The sequence below is a fragment of the Cebus imitator genome, unplaced genomic scaffold (assembly GCF_001604975.1).
Source record: "Cebus imitator isolate Cc_AM_T3 unplaced genomic scaffold, Cebus_imitator-1.0 Scaffold3, whole genome shotgun sequence".
NCBI lineage: Eukaryota > Metazoa > Chordata > Mammalia > Primates > Cebidae > Cebus > Cebus imitator.
The window spans coordinates 8,018,731-8,040,231 of NW_016107318.1; the positions used below are offsets into that span (position 1 = coordinate 8,018,731).

The following is a 21,501-nucleotide window of genomic DNA, read 5'->3' on the forward strand; positions in this document are numbered from 1 at the left end:
TAGAAATTCTATTTGACCCAGCAATCCCATTACTGGGTATATACCCAAAGGATTATAAATCGTTCTATTATAAAGACACATGCACCGGTATGTTCATTGCGGCACTGTTTACAATAGCAAAGACCTGGAACCAACCTAAATGCCCATCAGCGATAGACTGAACAGGGAAAATGTGGCACATATACACCATGGAATACTATGCATCCATAAAAATCAATGAGTTTGTGTCCTTTGTAGGGACATGGATGAATCTGGAAACCATAATTCTCAGCCACCTGACACAAGAACAGAAAATCAAACACTGTATATTCTCACTTATAGGCGGGTGTTGAACAGTGAGAACACATGGACACAGGGAGGGGAGCATCACACACTGGGGTCTGTTGCAGGAAATCGGGGAGGTACAGCAGGGAGTAGGGAGGTTGGGGAGGGATAACGTGGGGAGAAATGCCAGATATAGGTGATGGGAAGATGGAGGCAGCAAACCACATTGCCATGTATGTACCTATGCAACAATCCTGAATGTTCTGCACATGTACTCCAGAACCTAAAGTGCAATAAAATATATATATATATGTATATATATATATATATATGGAAGAGCAATACTCTGTTTAAAATGTGATCTTTAGATAAAGATATAGAATTGTTTTTAATCATTATAATATGTGAGCTACTAGACAATGTAATCCATGCACTAGAAAAATAGGATTATGAATAGAATTGTATTGCCATGTAAATAAAAATTAATCAAATGCATTTTTGGAGAGATTTTTAAATGAAAACTAGATACTCCAAAATTTCTATTTTACTTATTCTACCTAGTATCAATTATTAACAATTCACAAACTAGCATTGTATTTTCATCAATTTGAAATTATAACATGCTCTAAAATCTCATGGAAGTTTGCAACCTCTCTTTTTTACTGAGTTCTACAAACGCTACTACCAGTTGTCCACTGTAGCGTAGCTAAGAGTGGGTGTCATTAATTTGCACATTGATGCCTCTAATCTTGGTAATGATAGATCTTACACTATTAGACCATTCTTGAACTGAGGGAACATAAGCTTTCTATTATCCTTTTTGTCATAGTTCTAAACTGGACAGTTGTAGCGTAATATAATATTCAGGCACCTTCATTCCTCAGCTACTTTGTGTATAGAAGAGAAATATCACATTTATTTATATGTTTATAAATAAACATATGTATATTATATGTATATTTGTTTATCCAGGCCATTCTTTTTTGATTCTCTCCCATGTATCAAAGGTATTATCATTTCGAGTCCACTCTCTTAAGATAAAGTAAGATTGGTATCTAATGCAGGGTAGCAGCAATTTTTCAAACAGCAATTAAGCCTGCCAATCACTTAAAGGGGTTATCTATTTAAAGTAACTTTTTAGAATTACTTTTTAGTAACTTTTTCTGGTAAAACTTCATTTTAAACCATTTACAGCATGCCCCTTTCTCCATGTTTTTTCTTTTAACCAGTACTCTGAAAGCAGAGTCCAAATGCCACTCTATAGTTTACCCACTTTGAGGACAACCTTATTTACTTGCCATACAAGGATTACTGTATACATTAACCTCCCCCTAAGGTGAAAGCTTTGCTTACTAAGTTAATGAGAGGCTGTGCTGCCAAACACTAGAGCCAACAATTTTCCATCAAATAAGGACGACTCTTTTTGTTTGTGTTTTAGTATAATTTCTTTGAGTATTATCTGGAAAAGGTAAAATCTGGATTAGCACTCTGATTTGTATCATTCAGAATGTGAAAACAAAAGTGCAATCTTATAGAACTCTAATTAGGCTAAGTTGGGAAACTCAAACTTGGAAGGGCTGAAAATGCATCTTGAGTTTGAAAGACAGCAGAGTTCAGTATAAAGCATTTACTCTTGATGTAGAAAGAAGGTAGAGGGAATTGTTACCACTGCTACAACTCCTTAATTTTTAAAGATAAATCATTATTTGTCTTAGGAAAATGAATATCTAGTGCAATAATCCATCTGATTTTTTTATAACCAGGTACTTATTTACTTTGTCAACTGTGGGAAGCTCTGTAGCTCCTCAGATAATCGATTCAAATTTTCAGTGACATACTGAGAAATTCTTTTTATTATGATTAGATGAGATTTATTAATATATATTTGTCTCCCCACTTCTATTTATATTATAGAGATTATTTTTTCTTAACTTCTTCACTCTAGAGTATGTAACAATGGCTCTTTTATTGCTGTTTTGGTTATTTGCGTTTTTGTAATATTGAACTGAAGTTTTATATTATATTGAACTGAAGTTTCTGAATCTCCACCCATTCCTTCTGGTATTTCTCTTTGGCTGTATTCATTCAGCATTTAACAAATAATTATTGAGTATATATTGAGTGTCAGAGAATATTCTCAGCATTGAGTAAACAAGACAAGCAAAGTCCTTGCCCTTTTGGATTAGCTTCTAGGAAAAAACAAGTATTAACCCAGGTTAGCAAATGAAATTGTGATAAATGTTATAAATAAAACAAGCAGGGTGGTGAGATAAAGCATAGTAGGAGGAAGACTGTTTCTCATAAGACTGTTACAGTTTTTCTGAGGAGATAATATTTAGTTAAGGCCTGAAGGAAAAGGAGCTAGCTATACACATTATGGGAAGGAGAGTGTTACAGGCAGAAGAAAGATCTTACACAAGAACCTGAGGCATGCAGTAGCTTATTTGTTTGGGGTTTGTTCAAAGCAATGAATGAAATCTACTATAGCAGGGGTATAATGAACCAAGTCAACAGTAGCATGAGATGAGTTTGGCTGTGTGGTCAGGAGCCATATTTTGATGATGGCCTATACCTCATATTAACGATTTAGCATCTGTTAAGTCAGAAGGTTTAAAGCTAAAAGAGAAACATGATTGGGACTTATATTTTGAAAAATATAAATGTATCTTATAAAAGCCAGGGTAAAGGTAGAGTACAATAAGAGGTATTTGTGATTGACCACAAATAGATGATTATAGTTATAGAATAGAGAAGTAGCTGGAAATTTAGAGAAGTGAGCATATTTAAAATATATTTTGGAAGTACCCTTTCCAAGATTTTGCTGATAGCTTAGACATAAGGTTTCAGAAGCATGGTCAAGAAACAAATTCGAAGTTTTTATGATTTGAACAAAAAATTATTCTTTTTCTGTATTTTTTTTTAATGAAGAAGATAGATAGTGGAGGAGATAGGGACCCTGAATCTCCCTTTATCTTTCTCTATGCTGAACTTAAACACAGCCTATTTACATAGGGCTTACTTTCACAATAATTGAGCAGGTAGGCTGCTTACTATTCATGTTCCAGGTTATCTAAAATCATCTGAAAATATGTTTCCCTGATCTGAAGTGAATATGGTAAAACTATTGCTTCCCTCATTTCTCAACGAAATGCTTAACACAGCTTAGGGTCACATCATATAATGAATTCCTAACTAATTTACTTTTAACTAAAGTGCATTTTATAAATATAATAAAATATGTCTTATCACTCATGTTTTTAAATCACCATCATGTATCCCAGTGATTAAGTATATTTTGCCCAACTGCAATATTTATTTCAATTTTACTTCATCTGCTTAATTTACTCCAGGCTGTTGACACTATCTTAGATTTCTGTTTGGTATTAATTGATTTTGGTTTTTTTGCTATCTCATTGGAAAATGTAGCAAGCATTTCTTTTATATTTTATTCCTCATGTATATAAACATTGACCAGAATGGAGCTGAAAACAGAACCATGTGTCATGCCATTAGAGATCTCCCTTCAGCCTGGCATCATTTTATTACTCCTCAGTCTTTCAGGGTCACTTGGCATTTCTGATCTTTATCTAAAAGTAATGAAAGATTTTATCAAACATACTGGTGAATGCAGGTTTATCATGCCAGGGATATCTGAACCAGAATTAATTTTGACCCTATTTAAAATGAAATCATATCTGATATAATTACTTCATTATTAACTTAGAAAATTTATTCTTCCTTTTCTAAATGCTACCAAACATCCTTAAAATGTGTTTTGCAATTATTGAGGACCAGTGTTAGCTCTAAGTTAGTGTACTTAATAGAATATACTTTCTGTTATTGAAAATAAGATCTTCATTAGATCATTCCCAGTTTTCTGATAACTTTTCCTTCTCTATGATCTCAAAGATCAATCAGTAAGTGCACACATTCTCTTTCCCTTCTTGCATTACATATAATAGAAAAGGCCATTTCTTTACTTTTGCAGCTTGTGTAAGCCTCAGTTCCTTTAGAGCTTTAAACTTTTGATCATCTTTCTGTAGATTTGTTCCCCTGTCATATATGTACCCTTTGTTGTGATTTCTTCTTTTCTAAAATCATGGAAGGAAATATTTTTATAAAACATGACAAACAATGACAGCCAGATACATGAAAAAGATAATTAGGTGTTTCTAAAAGGAGCTAACTAGCTATCTGCTTAATTTCTGACCCTTTACATTTCATGAGTCTATGAATTAACTTTATTTGTAATAGAGTTTGGATATCTCAAATTTGACAGATTTTTTTGAAGGGGTTCTTGTTTTTTTCAGGGGAACTAAATGTTTAAGCACTAGTGGAAACAGGATCACTGAACATACTCATTATTTTATCATGGGTAGAGTAAAAGTGAGGTATATAGAAGAAAGAAATGACACATTTCTATGGTTTAAATGCAATTTGAGGTGGCTTTTAACATGTGATGAATTGCATTGTTAGGAGGGAGAAGCAGAGAGAAGTTACCAAATAAGCAAAATTCTTAGAAGTAGGAAGATAAAAGAATGATGGTGTAACTTGAAGAGGACTTGCAGAAGAACTTGAGTTTGAAAAAGTATTGAGAGTTGTTGTTACAGATTTGATTGCAAAACAGTGCCACACATTATATTTTGTCATACTTATTTAATAGAGAAACCGGGGACTAAATGAAAATAGAAGCAGTATTACTTAAAATATTGTCATATTTTGACAATATGTTTTTGTATTGTGACTTCTTAAATTTTAATTATCCTTGGCAAGATTGAAAATTTTCTAAATGTAAAGAGAATATATGAGCTTAAAAGTACTTATTTATATTTCTAGCAAAATGAGGTGATTTCATCTTGTAAGGAGTGAAAAGAAATTGTGTAAGAGTTGATACGTGAAGAATTTTTAAATGAAAAATAAAAACAGGTTATTCCAGGAAGAGGTGATACTTAGTACCTATAATGAGCATTAAAAAGCCTTTGCCCTGTGAGTCACTGCATAGAGACAGATTGTTTTTGATATATAAATTAGAAAATATCACATATAAAATTTAAATGATAGAAACTCAGGAAATTGTAAATACAGGGGACTGAGGCACATATCCAAGTATCTTTTCTAAATTGTAAAATAAAGGAAGTTTGAGCAAGTGAACAGGTCAAAGTAGTGGAGGAAATGTGAGGATGAATTCTCTATTTCAAAATTCTGTCAGCTGTGACATATCAGACAATTTACCTGACTTTCTTCTCCTTAAATAAATGTGATGCCATTCACTGAAACTAGGAATAAGAACTAATATATTTGGAAGAAAAAAATATGACTTTGATTCTCTTGAGTATGAGATGTCTGTGTGAAAGAGCACAGCTTATGGTTGTTATAATTATTAAATGAGTTAATATCCATAAAGAACTTAACAATGGCAAATGATATGCACTATGTAAATGTTCTGTAAACAAATACACACAAACAAAGATCTCAGAAAGAAGATCTATGTGACGCAAATATTTGTGAGTCTTCAAATTAACATTTGAAGTGTTTCTTACCAAATAAAGTTTCATATCCAAGGAAGGTTTTTTAATATGTAAAACACACACCCTAATATAAGCTTCTGAACTTTTCCTCTGGGATAGAGACTATTGGTTGCCTACCAATATCCACTTTTTTTTTTCTTTCATGATAACTGGGCCAAATTTCATTCCAGGAAGCAAAATACCTAACAAAAAGATGCCATTCCTTACCCTCCCCTTTGTAGCTGGATGTAGGGCCAATGAGATGTTAAACAGAAGTTATTTGAAGAACTTCTGGAAAGCTCCTTAAGACACATGGCATCTGTCTTTTTGTCATTTCCCCTTTCCTCCATCTTCTGACTGAAATGGTGTTTGGAGCTCTAGTAGCTATTTTGACTCATGAGAAAAGTTTGAGGGTAGTACTCATGAAGATACAGTAAGAGATGGTAAAGGAACTTTGAAAGAGCCTATGTCCCTGATAATCTGGTGAAAGCTCCCTAACAGTCTTGGATGAATGGTGAAGAGGAAAACAGCACTATTACTAAAACATCCCAACCAATTCACAGATATTATGCAGTTTACATTTGACAATGCCCCTGTTCCCCATGAAGCTCCTTCTCAATATTCTACTTGCCACTCTTTCTACACATATCTGATCCATTTATACTTTTTTTTTTTTTTTTTTTTGAGACAGAATCTTACTCTGCTGCCCAGGCTGGAGTGTAATGGGGTGATCTTGGCTCACTGCAACCTCTGCCTCCCAGGTTCAAGTGATTCTTCTGCCTTGGCCTCCAGAGTAGCTGGAATCATAGGCATATGCCATCACACCTGGCTACTTTTTGTATTTTTAGTAGAGATGGGGTTTCGCCATGTTGACCAGGCTGATCTCAAACTCCTGACCTCAGGTGATCCACCCGCCTTGCCCTTCCAAAATGCTGGGATTACAGGCATGAGACACCACACCCAGCACATTTGTACTTTAAAATTTGTGATAATTCTCGTCCCATTTCTCCCTTCCTTTCTTCCTATGTTATTGTCCCTCCTTTTCCTCCCCCATGTTACTGCCTTTTAGTGCTCTGTGAATTAATTTTGTCCCTCCCTTTATTACTGTGAATCTTCCTTCAGGCTTTCTGGGCAACACTATCTTGCTTCTCTTTGTTTATTCCTTATTTATTTTCCCTCTTCCGTTCTTCCTTTTGTCATGGCACTCTCCTGGTAGGTCTCTCTTTCCCTCAGTCTCTCTTACAGCATTGGCAAAGGCATAGTATTAACTTAATAGAGAGACAGATTGTCAAAATTATACACAACGGAGTTGTTTTGTTTTGTTTTGTTTTCATTTTTTTCTTAACCCTGCCTACCTCACAGGTTTTTGTTTTTTTAAATGAAAATCAATTATGATAATGTATAATTCATGTGAGAGCACTTAGAGAACACTGAAGCACATGAGACGTTATTATTGTTATTGCTTTTATTTTCACAGAATATCTATTATCCTTTTGATTTAAAAAATTCCAGTGAACACAGAAAACATGTTTCATCCATTTTATGTGAATTAAACCCAAAAGATATTGACATGAAAACAAAAACATCAAGACATCTCATTCAAAAAGGTTAGTTATATGAATTTCTAATTGTATTTAATAACTGTATTTTGATGAAGAGTAAATAATGTAATTAGAAATTTGGCATGTTGATTTGCAACTATAAATCCCAAAGTCCATGAAATATATGTTGAGAATTCTAGATAAAATATCCATTTCTTGGAACAGATAAAGCCAGACACAAAAGAGTACATGTAATCCATGTATAAAAAACTAAAAACTAGTAATAATCTTCATAGGCAAGTAGGGACTGGAAGAAATTACAGACAGGTATCTGGGATTTTGTTAATATTATTTATTGATCTATATACTGGTTAAACACTTTGGAAGAATTCATCCAGCTATACACTTGTGATTTGTGCATTTATATATTTTCTATTCCCATCAAAAAATTACAGCAATGTTAAAAATCATATCTTATTCAATATTTTGTAAATATACATATTCAGAAGGTTATTTCATGGATATCAATAATCTCATTTTGGGTAGAAGATGGGAATTAGGAGAAATTTTTATTTGCAAGGATCATTGAACTGGTAGCTCTGTTACTGTATGGCTATGTCAGCACTGTAACTCCTTGAGGAAATCTGTCAAGTATCAGAATAATTATTACAAATTTGTTAAATTTTAAAAGTTATTAAATTTCTTTTAAACTTTGGACATAACCATTTTTGTTGAATAAAATGCGTATTGTCTTATATTACTGCTGATAAAATTTTAATTTTAAATGTGATCTTGTTTTCTTTTTAAAAAATTTATTCTGATAAAATTTGTCATGATTAAACATTATCTTTCACAGAAGAATCATAAAATTAGTTTTGTAAAATAATTTGAAGCTTTTATTTTTCTCAAGGGCTTCTCCTAATTCTTAAATATTCAAATCCTTTTTTTTTTTTAATCCCATTATGGTGTATTTATCCTTTTTGATTTTCTGTTCCTTGCATATAAACTGGTCAAATTCTGTCTGAGCCTCATTGCCGGAGGCTTTATTTAATCAGTTCTCTATTATACACATGTACTAATTTAATAAAACTTTTTTTAATTTTTTTTTTTTAAAGAATGGATTGTTCAACTGTATCGAAGGCCAGCTGAAAAGTCTTTGTGTGTGTGGTCTTTTTGTTTTGTTTGTTTGTTTATTTGTTTTTAGACAGTGGCTCACTCTGTCACCTAAGCTTGAGTGCAGTGGAGTGATTATGGCTCAGTGAAACCTCAGTATCCCAGGCTTAACCTCTCCTCCACCTCAGCCTCCTAAGTAGCTGGAACCACAGGCATGTGTCACCATGCCCAGCTGGTTTTGCATTTTTTGTAGAGACAGAGTTTAACCGTGTTGCCCAGGCTGGCCTTGAACTCCTGAGTTCAAGCAATCACCTGCCTTGGCCTCCCAAAGTGCTAGGATTATAAGTGTGAGCCACTTCGCCTGGCCAAAAGTCTTGGAATATGAAAACTAAATAGTATTTATTGAATCTGAAGCATAGAAGTCAATGGTGGCCTTGACAAAAGCAAATTCAACAAAGTAGCAGAGATAGGAATCATGTTGGAGAAGGTTAAGAGTGAATGGAAGTAAATAATTAACACATTGACAATATTTTACTCTTCTGAGGTATTTTAAACTTTACAATTTTTATGCTCACAATAATCTCAAGGCACTGAAGGAAAGAAATCAACCTTCTGAGAGTCAAAAATTCTAAATTATGAACCAAAGACATTTTTAGTGTTATCAATATATATATTTTTTATAAAGATGGGTTTCACCATGATGGCCAGGCTGGTCGTGAACTCCGGACCTCAGGCGATCCACCCACCTCAGCCTCCCAAAGTGCTGGGAATACAGGAGTGAGCCACCATGCCCAGCCAATCAATATTTTGCTATATTTATACTTTGAAAATTTATTATAGATGTGTAAATTGTAAAAGAACATTAGGGTCAGAATATTTGAATAATCAAAACTTCATACCTAAAGTTAATTCTGCATATCATAAATTCTAGATATTACTCCTGCCTATTAAGATAAAGGGAATTTGGGTGAATGGCTATGGATTAATATTTTTAAAAAAATGGTACAGACCGCTAATAGGTACCTACTTCCAACTAGGCTAGAGATCTCTTCATAATCAGAACATAAATGTGAGCCTAAATTGCCCCACAATATGGATCATCTCTCAGCATATCTATTTCCAAGATTCTATTACTGCTGAGCACTGATTATTTTTTCTTCTTTGTTCACAAGCCCACACATTTAAGAACATGATAAAAAATTAATCTCTCTCCATTAAAAAAAGCACATATATGAGCACAAAAGCATTTTGTTTATAATTTTAAGAGGTTCATGGAATCACCGAAGCCCATCCATGGTTCTTAAATTAGTTGATAAGAACCAGAATCACATAATTTAGCTAATATTTGAGATTTTATACTGCCTCTAAAATCTCCAAGTAAAGCTCACCTCAGTAAGTAACGGTTCTGATATTATCAATTACATATCTTGCACATTTTGGTATCTTCATTCCTTGAGTTATTCCTAAATGTTAGACATTATCTAAGACTTACTTGAGATATATAATGCTTAATCTGACAGCATAAATTAGTTTGAGTGCTATTCGTATCACCTGTTAACCATAATTCTGCCTTTAAGATATCATTCTTAAATACTAATATTTGTGTGGCTAAATATAATGGTGATAATCAAACTACCCATAAGAGTAATATATAATTTGTTAATATTTAATTAGAAATAACATGTTATTCTATATATTTTCTAATCCTTACATTGTTAATATAAGATCAGCCTGAACAATTAATATATTGCTGAGTATTACAACTCCTATATGGGAACATATTATTCCATTTTCTCACCTAGACTTTCAAAGTTGGCAAAATTTTTAAAATATTTATTCGATAAATACAATAATGAATAGGACCCATGCTATTTGTGCTATCCTTACATGTCCCAGTTTGGCCCCAGAGAGTCTCAGTTAATGCTTGTTGTCCTAGTGTATAATAGTACCTTTCAGTCTTAAACATGCTCCAGTCTAAATGATAGATTTTATTGTTATACAAAACATATGTGCCTTTTTCTTCTTCATAAATCGGTTTAACATGATTGGATTGTCAAATTAGAATGACACAAATCAAAGATCTTATCAAAAGACTCAAATAAAATAGGGAGACATCAGGGACATCAAGGGTGGTTTTCTGGTCCTCTTTTTCCTTGGAGAACCTGGACTTCTGACCCAGAAAAATAAAGTCTCCACTGAGGATTATGAGTTTACTTCCAACAGAGGCAAGTGGTTACATTAGGAAATATTTTCATCTTATTTTCCAGAGGGTTGTGTCATTTATTGACATTTTCCAGGGAACACATCTCACAGACTCTATGCTTATTTAACAGAAGCAATCCTGGTAGGGCGTGGTGGCTCGTGCCTGTAATCTCAGAGCTTTGGGAGGCCAAGGGAGAAGGAACACTTGAGCCCAAGAGTTTAAGGTTACAGTGAGCTATGATCATGCTATAGTACTTTAGCCTGAGTGACACAAGACCCTGTCTCTAAAAAATTATGCAACTATACATAACTAGATAAATAGATGATAGATAGTTGCATATACATACAAGCAATTTACTTATCTAACAAAACTATATAAATATACTATTTGTATAGTTATGATAGAACAATTTATATTCCTTTGGGTATACGCCTTATAATGGGATTGCTAGGCCAAATAGTAATTCTTTTTTAAGTTGTTTCAGAAATCACCAAACTGCTTTCCACAATGGCTGAACTAATTTACATTTCCATACACAGTGTATAAACCTTTCCTTTTCTTCACAACCTTGCCAGTGTCTGTTGTTTTTTGACTTTTTAATAATAACCATTCTGACTGGTATGAGATGGCATTTCATTGTGGTTTTGATTTGCATTTCTTTAATGATTAGTGATACTACATAAATGTTTTTATTGGCCCTAGGCATTCAAAATTCAACTAGGGCATATAAAATCCTACTGTCATGGAGCTTGCATATTATTGTAAGCATGGTAATACAACTTTCAGTGGAAATTTTGGAAGTTAATGAAGTTTAAGATCTCCATGCACCTACTCGTAACTTGTGACTAAGGATGGATATTATATTGTCTCCTTTATATTATCAAATAAATGTTAATTGACTTGTGACATCTTAGCTGCTGATTGATTTTGTTGTAAATATTATCAAAAATCCCTGTTTTATTAATTAGTGAGTTTGTAATAATAGATGCTTTTATCCTCTTTAAGTTAAAGCTATGGTTTCTCCTAGTTTTATTTTATATTGCTTATCCAAGTTTTTGTATTTTTCTCTACAAAAATGATATAACACTGTAGGTCAGAGATTTTAAAATAATGCATGAATAACTATTCCATCTGCTGCTGTAAGAGGCATTTTTAGTATTAGAAATTAAAATACAAATCTCTTACTTTATACTGAAAGATATGGCATACAAGACTGACATTGGTACCTTAAAAGTGTGTGTTCTGTTAGCGATTTTTAACTCTTTATAGTAAATACAGATGGAGAATGTGCCAAACTTCTATAGCTATTTCAGAGTACTCCTTATATTTCAGATACAGTTATAAAGAAGTAAATTCAAATACTTTCCAGAAAGTGCCTGCTACATAAAATATATTTCTGAGAACAAAACTGCTACTTCCTATTCAGAAAAAAAGGTCAAAAGTTTAATTATTTGAGGGTCATTGTATCAAAGCGCCTGTGATCAGATTTATGCAATCTTTAGTTATTTTACCTTCATTATATACTTTGCCTTGCTCCAAATCCACTTATGTCTGAAATGAAGACTCTAAAGGTGATTTTATAGTTTTCACTGAAACACATTACATTTTCTGCCTCCAACATTTTTCTTCCAAATTCATCCAATTTATCACATCTTGCTGATTTCAATCCACTTGTGCTTTACACAATTTTAGCAGTGCTTTTTTTTTTTTTCACCGTTCTCCTAAATTGTTTTCTGGAATGATTGAATTTAGGATAGAAAATAGTATCAACTAAATTACTTTAGATGAGCAATTAGAGCATACTCAGGCATATAAAACTAGAAATTTTTGCTACCAGATGTTAAATTAAAAACAAAACAAACAAGCAAACAAACCAAAAATGTATTTTGTTTTTGTATCTATGTAACATTTCAAATTGTTTTAAATTATTTTAATTACTTTTACTCCTGAGAACAGAGAGGGAGAAGGTGAAATTTAAATCAGATTTATTTGAATTTATTTTGTAATCGTAAGCACCAATGTCATATATTCCATGTGCTCCCCTGCATTGCTTAGCTTCCCATGCAATTATGTAAAAGTTATGTGATCAGTCTCTCTACTTGATTGTGAGCAAAAGTAAAAGTGATCACTTCAGAGTGAAAGCAATTAAGAGAATCATTCTATTTCCCTGCTATGCAGATCTTAGAGGCCATATGTTCCATTGATGTAGCTGCAAGGTCCTCCTGACCCACATTGGTTCTTAGATGAGAAATAAAGAAATCTTCATTGTGCTAAACTATTGAGATTATAGGGTTTATCTGTGAGGGAAGTTAGGATTAATTATGCTGTTGAATATAGAAATTAAAAGCAAAAAACCTAAAATATGGCCTCATCTTTGTGTTTAGTTATAGGAGATAAGAAAATTGATATCACGGGATGCAAAGATGGCCATTCAAGTTGTTTAGTAGCAAAGAATTTCCCTGTGATAACTTGGAAGGCAAACTATGTGCCTACTAATTTATGTCTCTAAGGGAAGAAGCTGGAAGATAGAATATTGATTCTGTGTGTTGGTTGTACTTGACTATGTTTGACAAGTTGCCTTATAGCAAAAAGAGAGCTCAGGAAAGTAGCTGGTTTCTAAGACAAAATGAAAGAAAGTGAAGAGCTCCAAAATTAGGGCCTTGCATATTTGGAAAGCTGTCTACTTCTAAATCACAGATAGTAAGACAATAAATTTAACGAGTCTTTTAGACAAGGGCCCAAACTTTTTGAGTGAAAATGATGACTCGCAGCAGAGTTTAGATTAAGCATATGGGCTTTTCACCTATTATTCCACATTTATAGTAACTTCCATTAAATCATTAGAGTGTGAGTTGTGGGAAGAAATCAAGAAAAAAAGCAGATATGAAAACTACGTATGACTCCAAAAGAATTTTGGGTGTGATCAACGACATATGGAACTCACAGTAGAAAATAGATCAGGTATCTACAATTTTAAGGGAAAGGTATTACCAGAGAATTTTAGCCTAAAATACCTTTAAGCATTCAATAAGTAAATATATACTTGAGTCCCTAGTCTTCAGCATTAAAAAGTGCACAGAAAAAGGTTTTTCAGCCTCCAAGGTAGGCAAATTCCCTAATTCTCCACAACTTCAGAAGGCAGAACTCCACACAGAGAGCAAAATCAGGGACTAATTGAGGAACCACCTATACCTGAAGGTAAGAGAAGTCCACAAAGTGTGTGGTTCCAATAGTGGTTACTCTTTCCCTGTTCCACCTATATATATTCAATATACATATGAATGGATGGGGCAGAAAGCAGATGACTTGTCTTTTAATTCATGGGTCTCTGGACTCAAACCTTATCCAGGCATGATTGAGAGATACTGAACACATAGAGATTCTGGACTTGATGGGATTTCAGTTGTCTTTTTTTTAGAGTGTGTTCTATGTTTGGGGAAAAGGGATCAAAGGATCTTTGGCGACCTGTGGCAGTAATTTTGTTCTTACTAAGTATTCTACTTGTTTCTCTAAATTTTCTAGATTTCCATAAATTTGGTTGGGGGCCACATGATTTGTTACTGGTTAATAAATTCTGACTCAAAGTAAATGTGTCACTTCTGGGCTAAGCACACCATTCTCTTTATTTCTTTGCTTTAGAGTCCCTAGAGATCTTATGTTTCAAATGGTTTAGCTACATTATGAAGGAAGACTGCCCCATCCATTTTAGGTTTTCATGAGCAAGAAATCAACCTCTGTTTTGTTAGCCATTAATTAACTTGACTCATATACTAACCATGGTGATGGTCTTTTTAAAAACATAATGAAATGGATATAAAAAAAGCATGTATTTCATAAGTACGCTATGAAAACTAAGTGAGAGAATGCATGAATAGCACTTGACATAAAGTTTAGGACATGGTGTATACTCAATTTCCAAGTAAAATATCTAAAACAGAATAATTGTTAATAAATGTTAGCTGCTACTGCTGCTGTTATTGGTATTATTAGACCTCATACACCCATATAACTGAAATGTATTTTAAAAATTAGCTGTGATTGTATCAAAAAATGTATCCGTTGTATAATATTTTTTGAGAAGATAGAAAAGTGGTAAGAAATAGAAACCCATAGGGGATTATTAAGTTTATGTCAATAAATCTAATTGTTATTATTGGTGTTAATATAATAATTTACATAATGTTTATACCAGCTATCTTGAATTTAAAGATCTTTGAATTTAAGAGATTTTCATAATAATCTTGGACAAAATAGAAAATATTTAGGCATGGGTACAGTTTTACAGTTTTGTTTTGTTTTGTTTTATTATACTTTAAGTTCTGGGGTACATGTGCAGATAATGCAGGTTTGTTACATAGGTATACACATGCCATGGTGGCAGTTTGCTGCATCCATCGCCCCATCATCTACCTTAGGTATTTATCCTAATACTATCCCTCCCCAATCCTCCCACCCCCTGTTTTTTCTCCCCAGCCCCCCACCCCTCAGGCCCCAGTGTGTGATGTTCCCCTCCCTGTGTCCATGTGTTCTCATTGTTCAACACCCACCTATGAGTGAGAAACTGTGAAGTTTGATTTTCTGTTCTTGTGTCAGTTTCCTGAGAATGATGGTTTCCAGTTTCATCCATGTCCCTGCAAAGGACATGAACTCATCCTTTTTTATGGCTGCATAGTATTCCATCGTGTATATGTGCCACATTTTCTTTATCCAGTCTATCAATGATAGGCATTTGGGTTGGTTCCAAGTCTTTGCTATTGTAAACAGTGCCAAAATAAACATATTTGTGCATGTGTATTTATAGTAGAATGATTTATAATCCTTTGAGTATATACCCAGTAATGGGATTGCTGGGTCAAATGGTATTTCTATTTCTAGATCCTTGAGGAATTCTCACACTGTCTTTCACAATGGTTGAACTAATTTATACTCCCACCAACAGTATAAAAGTGTTTCTATTTCTCCACATCCTCCTCAGCATCTGTTGTCTCCTGATTTTTTTAATGATTGCCATTCTAACTGGTGTGAGGTGATAGCTCAATGTGGTTTTGATTTGCATTTCTCTAATCATCAGTGATGATGAGCTTTTTTTCACATGTTTATTGGCTGCATAAATGTCTTATTTTGAAAAGTGTCTGTTCATATGCTTTGCCCACTTTTTGATGGGGTTGTATTTTTTTGTTGTTGTAAATTTGTTTAAGTTCTTTGTAGATTCTGGATAGTAGCCCTTGGTCAGATGGGTAGATCGCAAAATTTTTTTTCCCATTCTGTTGGTTGCTGATTCACTCTTTTTTTTTCTTTTTTTTTGCTCTGCAGAGCTCTTAAGTTTAATTAGAGCCCACATAGCCAAGGCAATCCTAAGCAAAAAAAAACAAGCTGGAGGCATCACACCACCTGACTTCAAACTATATTACAAGGCTGCAGTAATCAAAACAGCATGGTACTGGTACCGAAACAGAGATATGGACCAATGGAACAGAACAGAGGTCTCAGAAAGAATGCCACACAACTACAACTATTTGATCTTTGACAAACCTGACAAAAACAAGCAATGGGGAAAGGATTCCCTATTTAATAAATGGTGTTGGGAAAACTGGCTAGCCATATGCAGAAAGCTGAAACTGGATCCCTTCCTTACATCTTATACAAAAATTAACTCTAGATAGAGTAAAGATTTAAACAAGAGGCCTAATACCATAAAAACCCTAGAAGAAAACCTAGGCAATGCCATTCAAGACATAGGCATGGGAAAGGACTTCATGACTAAAACACCAAAAGCAATGACAACAAAAGCCAAAATTGACAAATGGGATCTAATTAAACTTAAGAGCTTCTGCACAGCAAAAGAAACTATCAGTAGAGTGACCCAGCAACCAACAGAATGATTTTGTTTTTTTAAGACGGAGTTTCACTCTTATTGCCCTGGCTGGAGTGCAATGGTGCCATCTTGGCCCACTGCAACCTGTACCTCCTGGGTTCAAGTGATTCTCTCGCCTCAGCCTCCCAGGTAGCTGGGATTACACGCATGTGCCACCATGCCCAGCTAATTTTGTATTTGTAGTAGAGATGGGGTTTCACTATGTTGGTCAGGCTGGTCTCGAACTCCTCACCTCAGGCAATCCACCTGGCTCAGCCTCCCAAAGTGCTGGGATTACAGGTGTGAGCCATCACACCTGGCCTCAGGTTTTATATAGTTGAATAATCTTGTTTAACAACAATTGTAAATGCATCAAAGTTAACTTGGAGCTAGCTTATTAAAGAGCTATCTCAGGATCTTTCTGTTTATTACATTATTTTTAAGAAATACCTAGAATAAAGTACAAACAGCATGATTATACATTTTACGAGGCCAGAAGAGTGAGCTAATATTTAATAAAAAATAAAATTACAAATATTTAGACGGAAACAAAGAGCTAAAACCAGGAAGATAAAATTTTTAAGAAGTATAAGTCTGTCATTTAAAAAAAAATCTATTTAAACACAGATTAAACGATACATGATTTAAAGCAAATTCATGCAAAAGCATTCAACTTTTAATTGACCTCAAGCTATCTATGAAGGAACAGAGTATTTTGCACCTCTTCAATAGCTGATGTCTTTGGCTTTATGAATTGATGCATCTACAGTGAGATAAAAAACCTATTTTACTCTGATATCAGGTCTCTTAGGATTATGATTCATCTTTCAAAATGATTATAACCAACAGAAGCTTTTATAGAGAAGGGTAATTATGATGCTAAGGGGACTTGGAATCAAAACAAGGGGAGACTGTCCTTAATATAAAACTTTCTTAAAATTAGACCAGCATAAAATCCAAATGAAATACTTAAGAATTAGTCACTTCCTTCATTAAAGGTATGAAAATATAAGCTGGGATAAGAATTTGTTGAACTTTTTGAATAAAGAAGTTAATAAAATTAATAGGTTTGGTTGTACTAAGACACTTCTTTAGTGCCAGCTATCTTGAAATAGTCTGAAGTTCTTTGATTGTAAGTACAGTGAACAAAGCCTTGGAGAAATATATGAGAATATTAAGTAGCCAAATATAATGGGAGAACTAGATGGAGAAAAGAGACTACCATTTCTCTGTGCATTATCTGCAACATCTGATTTCATTTGCTGATAATTATATGGAAAGGGGAAGCAGCTAAGATATGGAGAAAAGAGACAAAGGAGAAAGAAAAATTATTCAAAAAATATTTATTTTCCAAATTTGATGATAAACTGTATTCCACACATTTAAGAATATCAACAAACTTCAGATAAGATAAACACAAACATATTTCCATCCAGACACATTATAATCAAAATATTAAGAACCAAATATAAAGTTAGAATTTTGAAAGTAGTAAGAGAGAAACAATTCATTACATGCAAGGAACTCCAATGAGAATAATAACTTATGGCTCATCAGATATAATGAGGCCAGAAGGCATTGGGATGACATCAAAATGCTGGAAATAAAAGAAAACTATCGACTGGGATTCTTAAATCCAGAAAAACTATCTTTCAAAAATAAGGTGAAATAAAGGCATTCCTAGAGGAATGAAGTTAAAATAAAAACATTCCAGGATAAATAAAAGCTGAGAGATATCACTGCCAAAAGATTTGCCTTAGAAGAAGTGTGAAAGAAAGTTCCATGGGTTGAAAGCGAGTGACACCAAACAGTATTTCAAATCCAAATGAAGAAACAAAGAATGCTAATAAGGGTAATAAAGTCAACAATTATAAAACACAATGAAATAGCACATGTCTTCTCCTTTTCTCTTTTAACTTACTTTAAAAACAGCTGATTAAGACAATATGATACATAATTACATCATTGGCCATATAACATATAGAAATGTAATATATTAGGTAATAACAGCATAAAGGAAGCAGATGGAACAAAGCTATATTGGAGTAATGAAATGATGTGAGATGGTAACAAGCCTACAGAAAGAAATAGAAAGCATAAAAATTGGTTAACAAAAAAGCTAATAAGCTCTATGACTATATATACTTGCTCTCCACTTTTTGTCAGTTTTCTAAATATATAGTATAATTACAAAAATGTATTGTTTTATTTTTACCATATATAGACATTATACATTATATAATAGTAACTATATATGCACAAAAGTAGGGAATGACATTTGTAAGAGTAAAGTTTTCATATTTTACTGGAATTTACTGGAAATCTCATGTCATTTTGCTAACTTAAGATACATATCTGTTGCAAGTCCTAGAGTGACCCCTGAGAATATAGCTCAAAAATAAAATTAAATAATCATTAAAATAATTAAAATTGTGCCATAGAAAATATTCACACACCATATTAAGACAAATGTGAATTGATAAAGATCCAATGAAAAGACACTCTGCCAGATTTAATTAAAAAAACGATCCACCTACATACTTTTTAAAGCAAACACACTTTAGATTTAGTGTTTCATATAATTTGAAAGTAAAGTGATGGAAAATGATACCATGCAAACAGCAATCATCAGAGAACGGGAGGGACTATATTAACATCAGTCAAAAAGTTAACACGAAAAAGCAATGTTGCTAGAAATAAAGAGGGGCATGTCACAAGAGTCAACACTTTAGGAATATACAATGAATATAAAAATACATGCACCTAACAAAAGAAACCCCTAATTGACAGAAAGCAAAATCTGACAGAATTGAAGAGCTAAATAGACAATGCAACAGTAAGAATTGGAGACATTTATATGCCACTTTCAATAAAGGATTCATGTGTAGAAGATCCAAATGGACCTAGAAGATTTGACCAACAATTTAAGGTAGTCACGCTGAAGGAACCACTCATCAATAACAGAATAACATTCTTCTCAAGTGTGCATGGAATATTTTTCAGTTTAAACCATATGCAAGTATACCAGGTTATGAAAAGAAAGAATCAATGAATTTTAAAAGATGGAAATGATACAAAACATATTCTTTATACATTATGAGATTAAATTATAAATCAATGATAGAAGAAATATTTGAAATTTCACAGATATACAAATATGTGGAAATTAGACAACACTGTTCCTCAGTTTTTTGTTTTTTGTTTTTGGATTTTTTTTATTGTTGGTGGTTTTTTTTTTTTTTTTTTTTGGTAGTGGTTGTTATTTTAGGACTACTTGAGTGTCTATTTTTTTTTTTTGCTTTTTTTTTTTTTTTTTTTCCTTTAGATTAAAGGGAACATATTGATGTTTACTACATATATAAATTATATGACATAAGGGTTTGGTGTACAGATTATTTCCTCACTCAGGTAATAAGCATAGTATCCAATAGGTAGTTTTTTGTTCCTCACCCTTCTCCCACCCACCACCTTCAAGTAGGGCCAAATGTCTGTTGTTCCCTTCGTTGTATACATATATACTTGATGTTTAGCTCCCACTTACACAAGAGATCATGTGGTATTTGGTTTTCTGTTTCTGTGTTAATTTGCTCAGAATAATAGCCTACAGTTCTATCTGTATTATTGCAAAGGATATGATCTTTTTCTTTTTCATTGCTGCATGGTATTCCATGTTGCATATGTACATTTTCTTTATCCAGTCTACTTTTGATGGACATTTAAGTTGATTCCGTGTCTTTGCTACTGTGAATAGCACTGTGATTTCTATTTCTTTGAGTACTCATTCTGTTATAAGTTCTTTCTGAAATTTCCAAACAGCTTTCTACAATGGTTGAACTAACTTACATTTCCATCTGCAGTGTATGAGCCTTCCCTTTCCTCTGCAACCTCACCAACATCTGTCGCTTTTTGACTTTTTGTGATAGCCATTCTGACTGGTGTGAGATGGTATCTCACTGTGGTTTTGATTTGCATTACTCTAATGGTTAGTGATATTGAGCATTGTTTCATATGCTTGCTGATCATATGCATGTCTTCTTTTGAAAAGTGTCTTTTCATCTCCTTTGCCCAATTTTTAATGGGACTGTTTTTCACTTGTATATTTGCTTAAGTTCCCTATAGGTTTTGGATCCTAGACCTTTGTTGGATTGATAGTTTGCAAATAGTTACTCCCATTCTGTAGGTTGTCTGTTTACTTTGTTGATAATTTATTTTGCTCTGCAGAAGAAGCTTTTTAGTTTAATTAAGTCCCATTGGTCAATTTTATTTTCTTTTGAGAAAAAGTCTCACTCTGTCACGAAGGCTGGAGTGCAGTAGTATAATCTCAGCTCCCTACTAGTTCTGCCTCCCAGGCTCAAGGAATCCTGCCACCTCAGCCTCTCTAATAGATGTGCCACTAAGCCTGGCTAATATTTGTATTATTTATAGATGGCAGGGTCTCACTAAGTTGTGCAGCCTAGTCTCCAATTCTTGAACTCAAGTAATTCACTGGACTAGGCCTCCCAAAGTGCTGGGACTACTGGTGTAAGCCACCATGCCCAACTTCATTTGTCAATTTTTGTTTTTGTTGCAGTTGCTTTTGCCATCTTGATCATGAAATCTTTGCCTAGTCCCATGTCCAGAATGGTATTTCCTAGGTTTTACTTCAGGGTTTTCATGGTTTTAGGTTCTATATTTTAAGTCTTTACTATATTTTGAGTTTATTTTTGTATATGGTATACGGAAGAGGTCACGTTTTAATTTTCTGCAAATGTAGTATAATTTGAAGTCAGGTAATATGATGCCTCCAGCTGTTCTTTTTGTTTAGGATTCCTTTGGATATTCAGTCTATAGTTTGGTTCCATATGAATTTAAAAATATTTGAATTCAATGAGGAATGTCATTGATAATTTGATAGGAATAGCATTGAATCTGTTAATTGCTTTGGCCAACATGACCATTTTAACAATGTTGATTCTTCCCATCAATGAATATGGAATGTGTTTTTTTTTTGAGCAGTGTTTTGTAATTCTCATTAGAGAG

General features: G+C 33.5%; 1 protein-coding gene across 1 annotated transcript in view; it reads left to right on the plus strand.

Annotated features, from left to right (window-relative positions):
- Positions 1–21,501, plus strand: part of LRRIQ3 (leucine rich repeats and IQ motif containing 3) — a 145,359-nt gene that overhangs the window by 90,425 nt on the left and 33,433 nt on the right. The window contains exon 6 of the mRNA XM_017531782.2: positions 7,249–7,378. Within this exon, the coding sequence (XP_017387271.1) occupies positions 7,249–7,378 (130 nt within the window). The remainder of the gene's footprint in view (positions 1–7,248; positions 7,379–21,501) is intronic.